The 17018-nt window shown below is 42.6% G+C and overlaps 1 protein-coding gene across 2 annotated transcripts in view; it reads right to left on the bottom strand.

Annotated features, from left to right (window-relative positions):
• Positions 1-526: 526 nt before the first annotated feature.
• The window catches only part of LOC109917881 (zinc finger protein 638), a 46930-nt gene continuing 30438 nt past the window's right edge, over positions 527-17018 (bottom strand). For both annotated transcript variants that reach the window (XM_048621531.1, XM_048621532.1), the window contains exons 9-14: positions 16746-16886; positions 16194-16325; positions 8317-8364; positions 7583-7720; positions 4181-4309; positions 527-3473 (exon numbers count right to left, since the gene is read on the bottom strand). In XM_048621531.1, the coding sequence (XP_048477488.1) occupies positions 2376-3473; positions 4181-4309; positions 7583-7720; positions 8317-8364; positions 16194-16325; positions 16746-16886 (1686 nt within the window). In that variant the 3' untranslated portion in view covers positions 527-2375. The remainder of the gene's footprint in view (positions 3474-4180; positions 4310-7582; positions 7721-8316; positions 8365-16193; positions 16326-16745; positions 16887-17018) is intronic.

Raw genomic sequence — 17018 nt, 5'->3', positions numbered from 1 at the left:
AAGATGGCTGAGGAACAATGGCAAATGTTTAAGAAAAAAAAATGGTTCCAGCAAAGATGTACCCCTGTGAAGAAACAGCATTCTAGGAAGGGGACAACATTAGTTCGAAAGAAAAAACGTACAACGCAGCAAGGGTTAATGGTAGGCCAGAGGATTGGGAAAATTTTAAAAACAACAGTCAAAAAAAGGGGAGAAAATGCACAATGATAGTAAACTGGCATATCAAGATGGACAGCAAGAGCTTCTATAAATATTTAAAAAGAGAGAAGCCAAAGTGAGAGGAAATCAGGGCCGGCAGGACAGATTAGTGAGGTAGTTAAGGAGGCATATGGGACACACACCTTTATCAGTCATGGCATAGATTATAAGAGCAAGGTGGGGGAGTTAACTTGGACAAAACTTTGGTTGGGCCATAGCTGGAATACTGTGTGCATTTCTGTCACATTATAGGAAGGATGTGACTACAATGGAGGACGAGCAGAGAAGATTTACCAGGATGCCGCCTGGGATGGAGCAGTTTAGCTGTGAAGGAGGGCTGGATAAGCTCGGGTTGTTTTCTTTAGAGCAGAGAAGGCTGAGAGGAGACTTGATTTGAGATGTATAAAATTGAGGGGCATGGAAAGGGTGGATATTCCTTTGAACTGAAGGCTCAGTAACAAAGGATTACAATTTTAACTTGGAACAGTAGGAGGTTTAGAGTGGAGTTGATGAAAACTTTTCCACCCAGATGGTGGTGGGAATCTAGAATGCACTGCCTGTTGAGGCAGGAAACCTTTAACCTTTAAAAAGTACTTGGATGAGCACTTCAAGTGTCATAACATTCAAGACTCTAGGCCAAGTGCTGGAAATTGGGACTAGTGTAGATTTAGAGTAGTGTTGTTGCTGCAAATTTGATGGTATGAAGGGCCTCTTCTTTGGTCTGTGATTCTATGAACATAGGTCCCTGACAGAATGAGGCTGCGAAAATAATAATGGTGAACCAGAAAAAGACAGAAGTTGAATAAATACTGCCCATCAGTCTTCACAGTAGAAGATTCAAACAACATCCCAAAATCACAAAACTGTCAAGAAGCAATAGGACCAGAGGAAATAAAGAGAATAACTATTGAGAGAAAAGTGCTAGAGAAAATAATGGGGCTAAAGACCAATGAGTCTCCTGGACCCAATGGGATGTGTCATTGGTCATTAAAGGAAGTAGCTATAGAGATAGTGGATGCAGTATTAATAATCTTCCAGTACGATTAAGCGGAATCAGCATGGCTTCATAACGGCTTAATTTGTCCTGCCCGACAAATTTACTAGCATTCTTTGAGGAAGTAACAAGGAGGATAAATAACAGGGAATCTGCAGATATAGCATATTTGGATTTTTAGAAGGTATTTGATAAGGTGCCATGGATTAGGCTACTTAAGCTAAGAGCCCATGGTGTTGCAGGTAGTACATTAGCATGCACAGAGAACTGGCTAATACAAGACACAAAGTTGGGATAAGGAGGGTATTTTAGGGTGGCAACTTGTAACTAATGGAATGCAGCACTAGTCAGTGCTGAGGCCACAATTATTAACAATGTAAATTAATGACTTGGATGAGGTAAGTCAATGAACTAAAGCCAAGTTTATGGCTGACAAAATTTGATTGCAAGATAACTGGTGAGGGGGTGATGCAGAGCCTGCAGAGGGACTTTTTTTTGCTCGATTACAGGATGTGGGCTTTGCTAGCTAGGCTACCATTTATTGTCCATCCCAAGCTTATAAAATGGGTATGTGCCCTGCTCTTATGTCAGCTTTGCAATAAAAGCTGTGTTGATGAAACTGACTTAGTCCAATTTTTTAGTGCTTTGCCATTGCATCACGCATGGGAATGTGCTAGAGATAAAGGCCTTTACAGTGTTCAAATGCCCAAAATAAATCTAAGATCAGAATCTATGTTTTTACTGCAGCTACAGACATTTTGGTTGACAAGTTGATGTCGAGAGATGAAATTCATTTCACTTTTGGATGATGAGGACACAAGCTAACTTGACCAAGTGCCATCACTGACAGATATTTACTCAAAGTTAGACCACCGTTCCGTAGCCAGAAATTAAATGTATGTTGTGAACAGCAACGGGATCTCAAGGAACCACACAAACATCCATATTGTGGTATCTGTACTAGGCGGGTCAAATCTTTGAATATCAAAGCATCAAAATCATGATCAAGTATGTAGCTGTCAGTGATTATGCTTACCAAGGAGAGTTACTTTCTTCATTAACTTTCAGTTCTTTCACTTTACGAACCAAAAGTTGTCAAATTGTATGGAGGTGTTTCTTTTAGGATCAGATTAGGAAGCAGAAATCACAAGGAACACAATGCCTAAGTCAGGAAATATAAAACCTAACTCTTCAATACCTTAGCTTGAAGTGGAGAAGGAGGGGGCTTACCACGGGCTGCAAATCGAGGCCAGGCGCCTCTGGGTGGAGCTTTTCTTTTCTGTGAGATTGTCATGAACGAATTTAACTCCTTTGCGGCTGCCGGGTCATGTTGTTTTTGCTTCGCTGCCAGCAGGCGACATGTCAGAACATCCAGAAAATGAGGACCTAACAAATCTGCGGTGGATAGGTTAGGAAAATCCAAAGGACTAGGAGCAATTTTTTCCATGCCAGTTGCCCGTAACAGCCTATCAGACCTCAATTCGGAAAGGAAAGTGTGGGTCTGCCCAGCTAAAACTACTGCTAGACGACATGCAGTGATTGCGGAGAGCAACCTCTCCTTTAGTTGATCACGAGACAGGGATTCAAAATCACCCTTCAGTTTATCCAGCTCAAACTTCTGGGCAGCTAAAATGAGGGGACTTACAGTTTCAGTCACCCTTGATTGGATGGAACGAGTTGCTTCTATCACACCTAACAAGTTATCAAGCTCCTGCTTGGTGGAAACCACACCTTTCGAGACGAGCAACTGAAACATCGGCTGATCGACTTCAGGAGCTGCAACAGCTGGGATATTTGGAATGCCAACATTGAATCGGAGACGATTCTGGTGTTCCAAACTTAGTGGAAGACGGAATGCCAAAGGTAAAAGAATATGGCATTCCAGTGGTGTCTCTCGATAGGTCATGGCTTTCCAGCAATTTTTGTCATCGAGGGAGCCCTTCAGGGGTCCACCGGCCCAGTGAAGGAGGTCAGATGACCATTTTGCCCTTGTACCGGACAATATAGTCTCAAACGTGGACTTCTCTGAAACCGTTGACATAGTCTGAGGGATGGGCTTAGCATGGGGAAGTGGCATGAATTGTATCGATTGTCCAGAGCGTCCCCACCAGGGATTTGGCTCCTTACTGGCTGATTGTGCTCCATTCCCTGAGCTAGTTTCTATATTCTGCTGTGAACTGGGACCCTGCAGAGGATTTCCTTGCGGGTCATTCAATCGAAGTTGAGGAGCTGGAGGAGAATCAAAGCGAAACCCAGCTGGACTGTCGCTGGTGAAATCAAGCTGCAATGAAGATAAAAGATTAAATGTGTCAGAGATGGCTTATTGGCTGTGTCCTCAATGGTGTAGGTAAGGAAAAATATACGTGTGGCAGGATCAAGTGGTAAGCCTTCACAGGCTAAAAGAAGAATGCCGTTTACAACTTGCCCAAACCTATGTTGAGGAGGAGGGATTGTCTCTTAATACTTCAGGATTTGGTATATCACATTAGTAGTAAATCCAATTTACTTTGCCCCTAAAATATGTAATATCAGATGCTTGCCTACTAAGCATTAGGGTTTAAAAATGCATAATTCAACACTTTTCTGGCTATATCAGAAATCATTACTGGAGGCATTCACCTTTGGAAGGCTTTTGCTTGGATATGGTTTTCAGAGGATGTGCTTTTTCATGCCTGGTCACCGTGTAAAACAAACAAATACATACACAGAATAACCCGGAGATTCAAAATGGCTCTTGATCCCATCCACCTGGAACCTTGCACATATAAATACACTCAGAGTTCAGAGTTAGTGAGAAAAGGTAATTCAGCCGATAAAACTCTCTCAACTCAGAATCCATACGTGATTATTCTATTATAGGTACCCACCAATCTGCCAATCCCTGGCACTTTATCAAAAAATTCCTTTTACCTATTGTCACTGAAAAAAAGTCATGTAGCACTATTTATGTCTCTATTAGCCAGACGTGACAAAACCCTGATTACTTACCAACAACTGCGTTCCTGCCTTAGGAGACAAAGAGAATTCCAGAGTTTTTCCATGGAAGTCATGAGGAATTTCTCGGAAAAAGTTGCACATGGATGTGGCTGCATTCCCACTCTCTAGCTGCAGAAGGACCTGTACCAATCACAGCACGGGACAAGGTTAAACTGAGTGAACCGACTGCACACTAACTATAAACAAACTCAAGTCCATAATGTCAATTTATTGAATTAGCAGCAAGAAATCCTGACTGATTTTTCCCTTCTTACACCATGCATTAAGTAATATTTGAAAGCTAATCAGTCAGGATAGCACAACTTAGGCAATCTGGAACCTTCATCTATATGGATTAATTTAATACCATGCAGGGGGACCCTCTTGTGGCAGAGTGCTTGTGTCCCTAGTCATAGACTAGGAGGCCCAGGTTCAACTGCTCCAGAGGTGTGTAATAACATCTCTGAACAGACGGATTAGAAAAATAGGTTCAAAGACTCTTCGATACTGTGCAACATTGTTCTCAATCAGGAAATTTCTGATAATTTGCTTGCAGTTGTACAATTATATGCAACCGCCTGAAAGATGAGCAGACATCTAGCTTATAAAAAAACCGCTCAATGAGTAATGCAACAAGAGAAGCACTATTGTTAGCAATGGTCACTTGAAAAATGGAAGTTAGAAGGTGAGAGTGGAAACTGGGGAGGCACTGGCAATGATCTTTCAATCTCCCTTGGATTTGGGCATGGTGCCAGAGGGCGGGAGAATTGCAAACATTATCATCTCCTTGTTCAACAAAGTTATAAAGATAGACCCAGCAACTAGACAAAATTGGCAGAGGGATAGAAAATAGAGTATCATGGTTAATGGTTAATTTTCAATTGGAGTAAGGCTTGTAATTGATTTCTCCAGGGGACAGTATTAGGACCCTTCCTTTTTCTGATGCATATAAACAATCCAGATTTTGATGCACAGGTATAATTTCAAAGTTTGTGGATGATACAAAACCTGGAAGAATTGTGAACCATGAGAAAGACAGTGCAGAACTTCAAAACAACATTGACAGGTGAGTGGAAGGACAGGACAGGTGGCAGATGATGTTCAAGGTGGAGAAGCAGCGTAAAGTGATGCATACGGACATGAAGGACATGGCAAGATGGTATAAAGTAAAGGGTACTGTTCTATTGTGCTGCAGGAGCAGAAAGACTGTGGTCTAAGTGTGCATGTCATTACAGGTGGTAGAAAAGCTGTTAATAAAGCACACTGTATTTTAGGTTTCGTAAATAAGGTATAGAGTTCAAACAAAAGGAGGTTGCACTGAACTTACATAGGATGCTGGTTAGACTCCAGAGTCATACAGCATAAAAACAGACCCTTTGGTCCAACCAGTTCATGCCAAACATAATCCCAAACTAAACTAATTTCAGCTGCCTGCTCCCAGCCCGTATCCTTCCAAACCTTTCCTATTCATGTACTTATCTAAGTGTCTTTCAAACGTTGTAACCGTGCCTGCATCCCCCACTTCCTTGCGAAATTCATTCCACACGTGAACCACCGTGTGTAAAAAAATTTGCCCCTCATGTCAGCTGGAACATTGTTTACAGTTCTGGATGTGACACATTAGACCTCTTGTTTGTAATATATACAAATGATTTGGATGTAAATGTCGGTGGTCTGATTATTAAGTTTGCTGTTGACAAAAAAATTGGTGGAGCTGTCTAAGGATGCAACAAGATATACATCAGCTAGAAAACTGGGCGGAGGAATGACAGATGGCTCAGTGGTCAGCACTGCTGCCTGACAGCGTCAGGGACCTCAGTTCGATTCCAGCCTCGGGCAACAGTCTCTTGGGGTTTGCATATTCTCCCACAATCCAAAGCTATGCTGGTTAGGTGGACTGGCCATGCAATTGGACAAACTTGGAAGTTTTCACGAGAGCGTTGGAGGCTGAGGGACGATGTGGCAGAAGTATATAAAATTATGAGATACACAAACAGGGTGGAAATATCGAATATTAGAAGGCATCGGATTAAGGTGAGAGGGCCAAGTTTAAAGGTGATGTGCAAGTATTTTACACGGAGGGTAGTAAGTGCCTAACCCTTGCTGCCAGGGGCAATGGTAGAAGCAGATGAAATAGCTAAGGTTTAAGGGACATTTAGGCAGACACATGAACAGACAGAAAACAGAAGGATATGGACCATGTGCAAGCAGATGGGATTAGTTTAGAATAGCATCATGGTTGGCACAAACATGATGGGCTGAAGGGCCTGTTCCTGTGCTGTACTGTTCTATGTAGAGGGGGAGGCAATGGTTTAGTGGTATTATGCTGGACTATTAATCCAGAGACCCAGATAACATTCTGGGGACCTGGGTTCGAATCCCACCACAGCAGATGATGGAATTTGAATTCAATAAATATCTGGAATTAAAAATCTAATGATGACTGTGAACCCATCTGGTTCACTAATGTCCTTTAGAGAAGGAAACTGCCATCCTTGCCTGGTCTAGCCTACATGTCACTTCAGACCCACAGCAATGTGGTTGACTCTTAACTGCTCTCTGAGCAATTAGGAATGGGCAATTATTGCTGCCTAGCCAGTGATGCTCTCATCCAAAGAAAAAAATATAGTAATCCAGATGTGGTTTTACCAATACCCTGTATAAGTGAAGCATAACCTTCAACTCTTGCATTCAATTCCCTTCACAATAAACCAAAACATTTTATTAGCTTTCCTGATTACTACTTCTATCTACAATCTAACCTCCGGCGATTCACGCACAGTATAGGAAGGATGTAATTGCACAGGAAGGGGTGCAAAGGAGATTTGACAGATGTTACCTGGGATGGAGCATTTCAGCTATGAAGAGACTACATAAGCTAAGGCCTTTTTTTCAGCAGAGAAGGCTGTGGAGACCTGACATAAGATGTATAAGATTATGAGCAGCACAAACAGGGACAATAGAAAGTTCATTAACAAAGGACTACAATTTTAAAGTGAAAAGCAGGGGAATTAGAGAGCTTCTAGAATGTACTGCCTGGGAAGGTAATTGAGGGGGGGACCTTTCAATCTTTAAAAAAAGTACTTGGATGAACACCTGAAGTGTGATAACATTCAAAGCTTTGGTCCTAGTATGGGAGAGAGAGACTCATGCAGGTAGTGGTATATTTTTTGGCATACAGACATGAAGGGCAGAATGGCCTCTTCTGTACTATATGATTCTATGCTTCAGGACACTCAGGTCTCTTTCTCAAAGCTCTGCAACCTCTCACCATTTAGATAATACACTTTTTATTCTTTCTGCAAAAACGGACAATTTCACACTTTTCCACATTGCACTCCACATGCCAGATCTTTACCCACTCATTTATCTCTATCCCTTTGTAGCAAACAAATGCAAATCAGGAGTGTTCACCTTGTTGTGTGGTTTCAGAAACATGGAATCTTTTACTCTTCCAAATCGAAACGCAACACACAAAATGTCAACTTCTGTATAACCGTCTTCAGGTAGATTGCTGATGTGAACGAGATGGTCATATATAGTACATCCAGCCTACATGAAGAAAATGATAAAACCAATGAAATAAAATGAGAATTCAATCAAGAAAGCAACACCATACAGAGGCAATACATCTCACTACAGGAATTTAATAATAGAGGACATCAGGTTTCACTTCCTACTAACTTAAGCAGTGTCCTTTACTTTCCTAGACAACAAGGTGCAGGGCTGGATGAACACAGCAGGCCAAGCAGCATCATACTGCTTCCAGCAGCTTTTGATCATCATCACATCCAAATACAAGGGGTTCCTGAACAACTTGCAAATGGGCTCAAGAAGGGAACCCGTTCGCAACGTGGGGGCAGCCTGTAGTAATTGATATCAAAGTGTTCCTCTCCAGAGGGAGTCACAAGCAATCCGAATCCTGGCCTAATTTTCCGGATACTGCTGCTGAAAAGCTATCATGTACAGAACCTGCCTGATTTAGCTTCTTTCTTCCCATGTTGACGGCCATTCCCACCACATGGTTCCACAATTCTCAGAGTGTGGATCAGAAAATCAATTCACAATTTCCCACACACTGACCAAGTTAATGAAACACTTCTCTGAATCAGCAATTGCTTAATTCAGGCAAGTAGCAATATACTTACATCTGGTTTAAATCCAGATTCTTCAATCATATCCTTAAATATTAGCTCCTGGAAAAGATAGTAAGGAATTGAATATTAGTAACTCTGGTCAAATTGTAGTCATGTAGTTGTACTCGCACACACAATTCCAACACTACTAACAAAGTGTTGGTCTATTAAGTGCTTTTCACGATCACAAATATTTAAGGTTTCTAATTTGCACACCCTTTTTATCCTCTCAGTTGAAACCTCTGGGGATTACATTTTTCTTTATTCCTTCATGGAATGTGGCCATTGCTGGAAAGGTCAGTATTTGTTGACCATTCCTAACTGCCCTTGAAACGAAGTGACTTATTAGGCCATTTCAGAGGGCAGTTAAATAATCAACCATATTGCTGAGAATCTCAAGTTACTTGCAGACTAGACCTGGCAGATTTATTTCCATAAAGGGCAGTAGACTTTCTAATAACTGATGGCAGTTGTCATGGTCACCATTATAGAAACTAGCTTTACTTTTCAGGCTTAGGAATTTGAGTTAATTCTATTAGCTGCTGTAGTGAGATTTGAGCCTACGTCCCCAGACATAGGGACATAACCTACACAGCCTGGTCAATTAGGGATAAGCAATAAATGTTGCAGCAATGGTCACATCCACGAAAGAATAAAACTTTTAAAAAACCTTTCCCCAACCTAACATTCTACCTCCTCACCACTGCTAACCCACAATAATTTAACTTCTTCTTTCCTCACAAACAGGGCACCAATTGTACATATCAAATTTCACCAATAATTTGGATTGTAATATTTTGCCTAGTGTCCTGGCAGCAGATTCTGGGAACATCTTGCAACTAATCTGATAAATGAATAAATCAACTTCCATCACTGACTGGGATTCCAGCATTAATCTGTTTGTATTACCAGATTCAGAGATTTTCTCATACCAAAACTACAAATTATCCCTTTTGCACCTTTTTTTTGCTGAAAACCATTTTGCTTTCTGTCACTGTTTATACCGAAAGGTTTAAGGCTTTGTCCATCTGCATGAAATTACAATTCCATTCATATATTCTTAATCAACATTTTTTCACCAAATATCTACTAATTGCATCGCTAAATTCAAATTAATTTTGGTTCAAATACATTTTTTAAAACATTGCTTGGCAGGATGTGAGCATTGCTAACTCAGACAATGACTCTGGCCCATCTTTAATTTACCTGGCAAAGGTGCGGTCAGCTGTTTCTTGAACAACTCAAGTTCATGTGGTTGGAGATACATCCATTTTGGCATTAAGGAAGAAATTTCAGGGTTTGACCAACTGACAGTGAAAGAATTCAGATATGGTTCCATGTCATCACATCATGTTGCCTAGAGGGAATCTCACAGATGGTGGTAACTGCTAACTCTGTCCTTCTAAACGGTAGAGTATACAGGTTAACACGTTGCTGTCTGACCAGTCTTGGTGAATTGTTGCAGTGCAGCCTGAAGATGGCATACACTGCTGTCACTGTATGTTAGTGATGGAGGGAGTGATGTTAAAAGAGGGGATGGAAGCTAGGGCAGTTGCACGATCCTCTTGTAGGACGTGGGAGGTAAGGGTCACTACTAGTGTCCCTGCTGACCACCTGCAAGAAGTGCACCCAATTCCAGCTCCTCACAAAAGCGTTAGGGAACTAGAGCTGGAGTTGGAGTTGGATGATTTTGGATCATTCAGGAGGCTGAGGAGGTGATACAGAGGACTTACAGGGAGGTAGTCACATCTAAGTTACAGGATAAAGGTAGCTGGGTGGCTGTCAGGAGAGGGAAACAGAAAAGGCAGACAGTGCAGGGATCCCCTGTGGTCGTTCCCATCAATAATAAGCATACCGCTTTGGATTCATGTTGGGAGATGGGGGGTGAAGCCTGCACGGGAAGGCCATAGCGGCCAGGTTTCTGGCACTGAGCCTGGCTCTGTGGCTCAGAAGGGAATGGGAGAGCAACAGTGATTGGAGATTCAATGGTAAGGGAACAGACAGGAGATTCTGTGGTCGCGAACGAGACTCCCGGATGGTATGTTGCCTCCCGGGTGCCAAGGTCAGGGATGTCTCGGATCAAGTCTATAAGATTCTTAACGGGGAGAGTGAGCAGCCAGAAGCCGTAGTACAAATCAATCCTGATGACATAACTAGGAAAAGGGATGAGAACCTGAAAAGTGAATATAGGGAGTTAGGTTGGAAGCTAAAAGGCAGGCCGAGCAGAGGAGTAATCTCAGGATTACTACGGGTGCCACAGGCTAGTGAGGCCAAGAATAGAGAGTGAGTGCAGCTGAACACGTGGCTACAGAGATGGTGTAGGAGGGAGGGATTCAGATATGCGGATCATTGGAATACCTTCTGGGGAAGGTGGGACCTGTACAAGAAGGACGGGTTGCACCTGAACTGGAGGGGCACCAATATCCTGGGCGGGAGGTTTGCTAGGCTCGTCAGGAGGGTTTAAACCAGTTTGGGAGGGGGATGGGAACCGGAGCTAAGGATCAGAGGATGGGACAGCTGGTGTACAGGCCGATATAGCATGCAGAGAATCTGAGAGGAAGGATAAGCAGTTGATAGGACAAAGTGACAGTCAGTGCGACGGGTTGAAGCTTGTCTATTTTAACGCCAGAAGTGTCAGGAATATGGGTGACAAACTTAAGAGCATGGATCAGTACCTGGAACTACGAGGTTGTGGCCATTACGGAGACTTGGATAACACAGGGGCAGGAATGGTTGTTGGATGTTCCAGTGTTTAGACGTTTCAAAAGAAATAGCGGGGGGAGGTAAAAGAGGTGGGGGAATAGCATTGCTAATCAGGGATCGTAACGCAGCTGTAGAAAGGGAGGTCGTCGAGGAGGGTTTGTCTACTGAGTCTGTATAGGCGGAAGTCAGAATCAGGAAAGGAGTAGTTACTTAATTGGGAGCTTTCTACAGACCCCCCAATAGCAACAGAGACACTGAGGAACAGACTGGGAGACAGATTGTGGAAAGGTGCAGAAGTAATAGGATTGCTGTCATGGGTGAATTCAACTCCCCTAATATCAACTGGAACATCCTTAGTGCAAATAGTTTGGATGCAGCAGATTTTGTCAGGTATGTCCAGGAAGGATTTCTGACTCAATATATAGATAGGCTGACTAGAGGGGAGGCCATATTGGATTTGGTGCTGGGCAACGAACCAGGCCAGGTGTCAGATCTCCTAGTGGGAGAGCATTTCGGTAATAGTGATCACAACTCCCTGACCTTTACTATAGTCATGGAGAGGGACAGGAGCACACTGCATGGGAAAGAATTTAATTGGGGGAGGGGGATTTACAATGCTATTAGGCAGGAATTGTGGAGCATAAACTGGGATCAGATGTTCTCAGGGAAATGCACAACAAAAATGTGGAGGCTGTTTAGGGAGCACTTGCTGCGAATGCTGGATAGGTTTGTCCCACTGCGGCCAGGAAGGGATGGTAAGGTGAAGGAACCTTGAATGACAAGACATGTGGACCATTTAGTCAAGAGGAAAAAGGAAGCTTGAGGAAGCAAGGATTGGACAAGGCTCTAGAGGGTTACAAGGTAGCTAGGAAGGAACTGAAGAATGGACTTAGGAGAGCTAGAAGGGTGTATGAAAAAACCTTGGCGGGTAGGATCAAGGAAAACCCCAAGGCGTTCTATGATTATGTGAGGAACAAGAGGATAGCCAGAGTGAGAGTAGGGCTGATCAGGGATAGTGGAGGGAACTTGTGCCTGGAGTCGGAGGAGGTAGAGAAGGTCCTTAATGAATACTTTGCTTCAGTATTCACCAGCAAGAGGGACCTTGTAGTTTGTGAGGACAGTGTCAAACAGGCATATATGCTCGAACAGGTTGATGTTAGGACGGAGGATGTTCCGGAAATTTTGAAAAACATGAAGATAGATAAGTCCCCTGGGCCAGACAGGATATATCCAAGGTTGCTACTAGAAGCAAGGGAAGAGATTGCTGCCCCTTTGGCGATGATCTTTGCATCCTCACTCTCCACTGGAATAGTACCAGATGATTGGAGGGTGGCAAATGTTATTCCCTTGTTCAAGAAAGGGAATAGGGATAAACCTTGAAATTACAGACTAATCAGTCTTACTTCTGTGGTGAGCAAATTATTGGAGAGCACTCGGACAGATAGTATTTATGATTATTTGGAAAAACACAGTTTGATTAGAGATAGTCAGCATGGCTTTGAGAGGGGCAGGTGATGCCTCACAAGCCTTATTGAATTCTTTGAGGATGTGACAAAACACATTGATGAAAGTGGAGCAGTGGATGTGGTGCATATGGATTGTAGAGCATATGGATTGTAGCAAGGCATTTGACAAGGTTCCCCAAGGTAGGCTCATTCAGAAAGTAAGGAGGCATGGGATTCAGGGAAATTTGGTTGTTTGGATAGAGGTGGCTGTCCAACAGAAGACACAGGTAGTAGCAGATGGAAAGTATTCAGCCTGGAGCTCAGTGACCAGTGGTGTTCTGCAGGGATCTGTTCTGGGACCTCTGCTCTTTGTGATCTTTATAATGTCTTGGAATAGGAAGAGGAAGGGTGGGTTAGTAAGTTTGTCAATGACACAAAGGTTGACGGACTTGTGGATAGTGTGGAAGGCTGTTGTAGGTTGCAATGGGACATTGATGGGATGCAGAGCTAGGCAAGGAAGTGGCAGATGGAATTCAACCCAGAAAAGTGTGAAGTGACTCATTTTGGAAGGTCAAATTTGAATGCAGAATACAGGGATAATGGCAGGATTCTTGGCAGTGTGGAGGAACTTGGGGTCCACGTTCATAGATCCCTCAAAGTTGCTACCCAAGTTTATAGGGTTGTTAAGGAGGTGTATAGTGTGTGGGCTTTCATTGGCACGGGGATTGAGTTTAAGAGCCGCAAGGTTATGCTGCAGCTCTAAAAAACCCTGGTTAGACTACACTTGGAATACTGTGTTCAGTTCTCGTCGCCTCATTATAGGAAGGATGTGAAAGCTTTAGAGAGGGTGCAGAGGAGATTTACCAGGATCCTGTCTGGACTGGAGGGCAGGTCTTATGTGGAAAGGTTGAGGGAGCTAGGGCTTTTCTCATTGGAGCGAAGCAGCATGAGAGGTGACTTGATAGAGGTGTACAAGATGATGAGGCATAGAGTGGATAGCCAGAGATTTTTTTTCCAGGGCAGAAATGGCTATCACGAGGGGGCATAATTTTAAGGTGATTGGAAGAAGGTATAGGGGAGATGTCAAGAGGTAGGTTCTTTACAAAGCGTGTAGTGGGTGCATCGAATGCACTGCCAGCTGTGGTAGTGCAGTCAAATATATTAGGGACATTTAAGTGACTCTTGGATAGGCACATGGATGATAGCAAAATGAAGGGTATGCAGGTTAGTTTGATCGTAGAGTAAAACAGTAGGTCGGCAAAACATCGTGGGCCGAAGGGCCTGTACTGTGCTATATGTCCTATGTTAAAAGCATCAGACAGAGTGCCAATCAAGCAAGCTGCTTTGTTGAGGATAGAGTTGTGGTTGGCATGTTGTTACAGCTGCTCTCATTCAGGCAAGTGGACGCTATTCCACCACACTCCTGACTGATGCCTTGTAGATAGTGGACAAGCTTTTGGGTGTCAGGAGTTGAGTTACTCGTCCCAGGATTCCTAGCCTGTGAACTGCCACGCGCTTGTAACCACCGTGTTTATAGGTCTGGTCCAGTTCAGTTTTTAGTTGGTGGTAAGTCTCAAGATGTTGATAGTTGGGCATTCAATGACAGTAATGTAAATGAATGTCAGGGAACTCTGGTTGATTTGTCTCTTGTTGGATATGGTCACTGCCTGGCAGTTGTATGGCATGCGTATTAGTTGCCCAAATAGCCCAACGCTGAACACCGTCCAGGTCTTACCATGGCAATACTTGGACATGGAATGCCTCAGTATCAGAGGAGTGAATGGCGCTGAATGTTATTTAATCATCAGCCAACAGCCCCAGCTCTGACCTCTGATGGAGGGAAGGTCATTGATCAATCAAATGAAGATGCCTGGGCTTAAGATACTACGCTGAAGAACTTTTGCCTGAGGTCCTAGAGGTGAGATGATCAATTTCCAACAGCCACAACCATTTTCATTTCTAAGTATGATTCCAGCCAGTGGAAACTTTTCTCCCCAGTTCATACTTACTCCAGTTTTGCTAGAACTCCCTGATGCCACACACAGTGAAATGATGTTTTGATGTCAATGGGAGTCACTTGCATTTTATCTTAAGATCAGTTTTTCTCGCCATGAGATAAGGTGCTAGCTAAGTGGGCCTTGCAGACTTAGTACTACATGTCAGTCAACAGGTAATTGCAAGTGCTGCCTGACAGCACTTTCAATGACTTATCACTTCACTGATGTTCAAATATAGACCGGTCAGGTTTGATTTGTCCTGCCTTTATATGACAGGGCATAATCTGGGCAATTTTCCACATTGTTACATTGATAACATTGTAGTAGCAGTACTGGAACAGTTTGGTTAAGGGCACAGTTAGTTCCGAAGCACACCTAAACAGTTCCATTCCTGGAATGTTGTCAGGACCGTAAACTTTGCAGCATTCAGTGCTTTTAGCCATTTTTTGATACTACTTGGAGTGAATCAAATTGGCTGAAGACTGGCATGTGTGATGTTGAAAGCTTCAGCAAGAGGTTGATATAGATCACCTTCTTGGTACTTATGGCTGCAAGGCACAATTCTATGAAAATGACCATATCAGACTTACTGGATTGGTGTGTTCAACACCTCACCCAATTTTGGCATAGGTCCTCAAGGTGCAATTAAGGACAACTTTGCAGAGTCAACAAGGCAGTGCCCTGGTTGATGGAGGATGGCGAATTAGTTTATTTCCTTTTATCAAACATTTCAACAGTTAGGTACAACTGAGTGCCTTCTATTTATGAGGATATTTAAGAGTTAACCACATTGTTATGGGCCTCCAGTTACATAGATGTCAGACCAGGTTGGGAAGGCAGATTTTCTTTCCCTAAGGGACATTAATGAACCAGGTGCGTTTTTATGTCAACCAACAATGGTTTCAAGGTCACCATTAGACTAGCTTTTAAATCCAGATTTATTAATCAATTCCAAATTTTACCATCTCCATGCAGCAATAGTATGTCTCTCTGGATTACTAATCCAGTGACAAAAGCACTGGCTTTCCTTGAGCAAATCCTTCAGTAAATCTTTTAATTGCATCTTTCTCTGCTATTCGAGGCACTCAATCTATAAAGCCGACTAGTTTAGATTGACTTGGACATTGAGATCTCAGCACTGGCCCAGGAGACTCCATTCAACATCTTCTCAGCTCAAGTAACATTTACTCTCAACTCCTTATTTAGTTTCACATTGCTTCTGTGATCAACATCCCATCCCCAAAAGTTTAAATTATTAAAAGTCTTGCCAATAATTTCAATATTGAGCTTCATGAATATTTCAATGATAGCAGCAATTACATTGTCCACTTGGAATATTAATAAAGAGCTCAGAGTCCACAAATTTCAATAGCCTTCAAACCACACATGGGAGAGATTAAAGTTACGAGGCATGAGGCTAAGAATTGAGATCAGGAGAAATTTTTTCACCCAGCAGGCAGTGGGAGTTTGGGACTCACTGCCTAAAAGAATGGCCAAGTCAGAGTCAGAAACTCTCATAACATTCAAACAGTATTTAGGTATTCACTTGCACTGCCACAGCCTCTAGGGCAATATGGCAAGAACTGGAACATGGGATTGATGTGGTCAGATCTTTAGTGACCAGCATAGACACAATAGGCTGAATGACATCATTCTGTGCTGTAAATACCCAAGCCTATGTGATAAAACAGCTAGCAGTTTAGAGACCCACTGGCTCAAATACCTTATTTTGAGTTCCTCTTACCATATCACTCAGATCCACGTACTGATGTAGTACTTGCATACTAATTGCATTTCCTTTTAGCTTGATTGTGGAAAGGCTGTAAAATTCCACCATTTTCGCTGCTGCTTTTGCACAGGCCATTTCCAGGTATGCCTTAAAATTATAATAAAATGCTTTAATAAGGATGGAGAAATTAATAGTAGAATGTAACAGAGAAATAACACTATCATACTCCTGATTTATTCCTGATGGATAGGAACTGGGGAGCCAGGTGAGTTTTTGCTGCAGGCCTCCTAGTGTCTGACCTGCTCTTGCAGCCACAGTATTTATGTGGCCAGTCCAATTCAATTTCTGGTCAACAGTATTCCCCAGGGAATTAGGGGATTCAGTGAAAGTTACACTTATCAAGACGAGGGTAAAGAAAGGAGGAACAGAAAGAGAAATAAGCTCATTGGGCAGTATTGAGCAAGACTAGAATGAATTTGAATCACAACAAAAAACAAAAGCCACCTCAAGTTATAAAGTTATGAATACTGATAGCAATGCATTTATCAAGCAGAGTGCAAAACCCACCTGATTTCTAGAAAATGTGATAACCACATTCAATACTTGTCCAAAGGGCTTTGCCAGCCTTTTCAGGTCATCCTCTTTATAACCTCTAGCTGGAAGATTGTTAATTCGAATAACTCGACCGTTTACATTCAAGCCAACATTCTAAAAAGACAAGAAAATGCTCAAACTAACCAGCCAATATCAAGTGCATGATTTGGGGTGGGAAAATCTTTACTATCACACTTAAGTGAACAGATATTTTTCTTAATACTATACAGAATATAGCTTAAAAAT

The sequence above is a fragment of the Rhincodon typus genome, unplaced genomic scaffold, assembly GCF_021869965.1.
Source record: "Rhincodon typus isolate 14 unplaced genomic scaffold, sRhiTyp1.1 hic_rhity00000735, whole genome shotgun sequence".
Classification (NCBI taxonomy): Eukaryota; Metazoa; Chordata; class Chondrichthyes; order Orectolobiformes; family Rhincodontidae; genus Rhincodon; species Rhincodon typus.
Note: the sequence above shows the minus strand (reverse complement) of the source record. Positions and strands in the feature narration are given on the sequence as shown.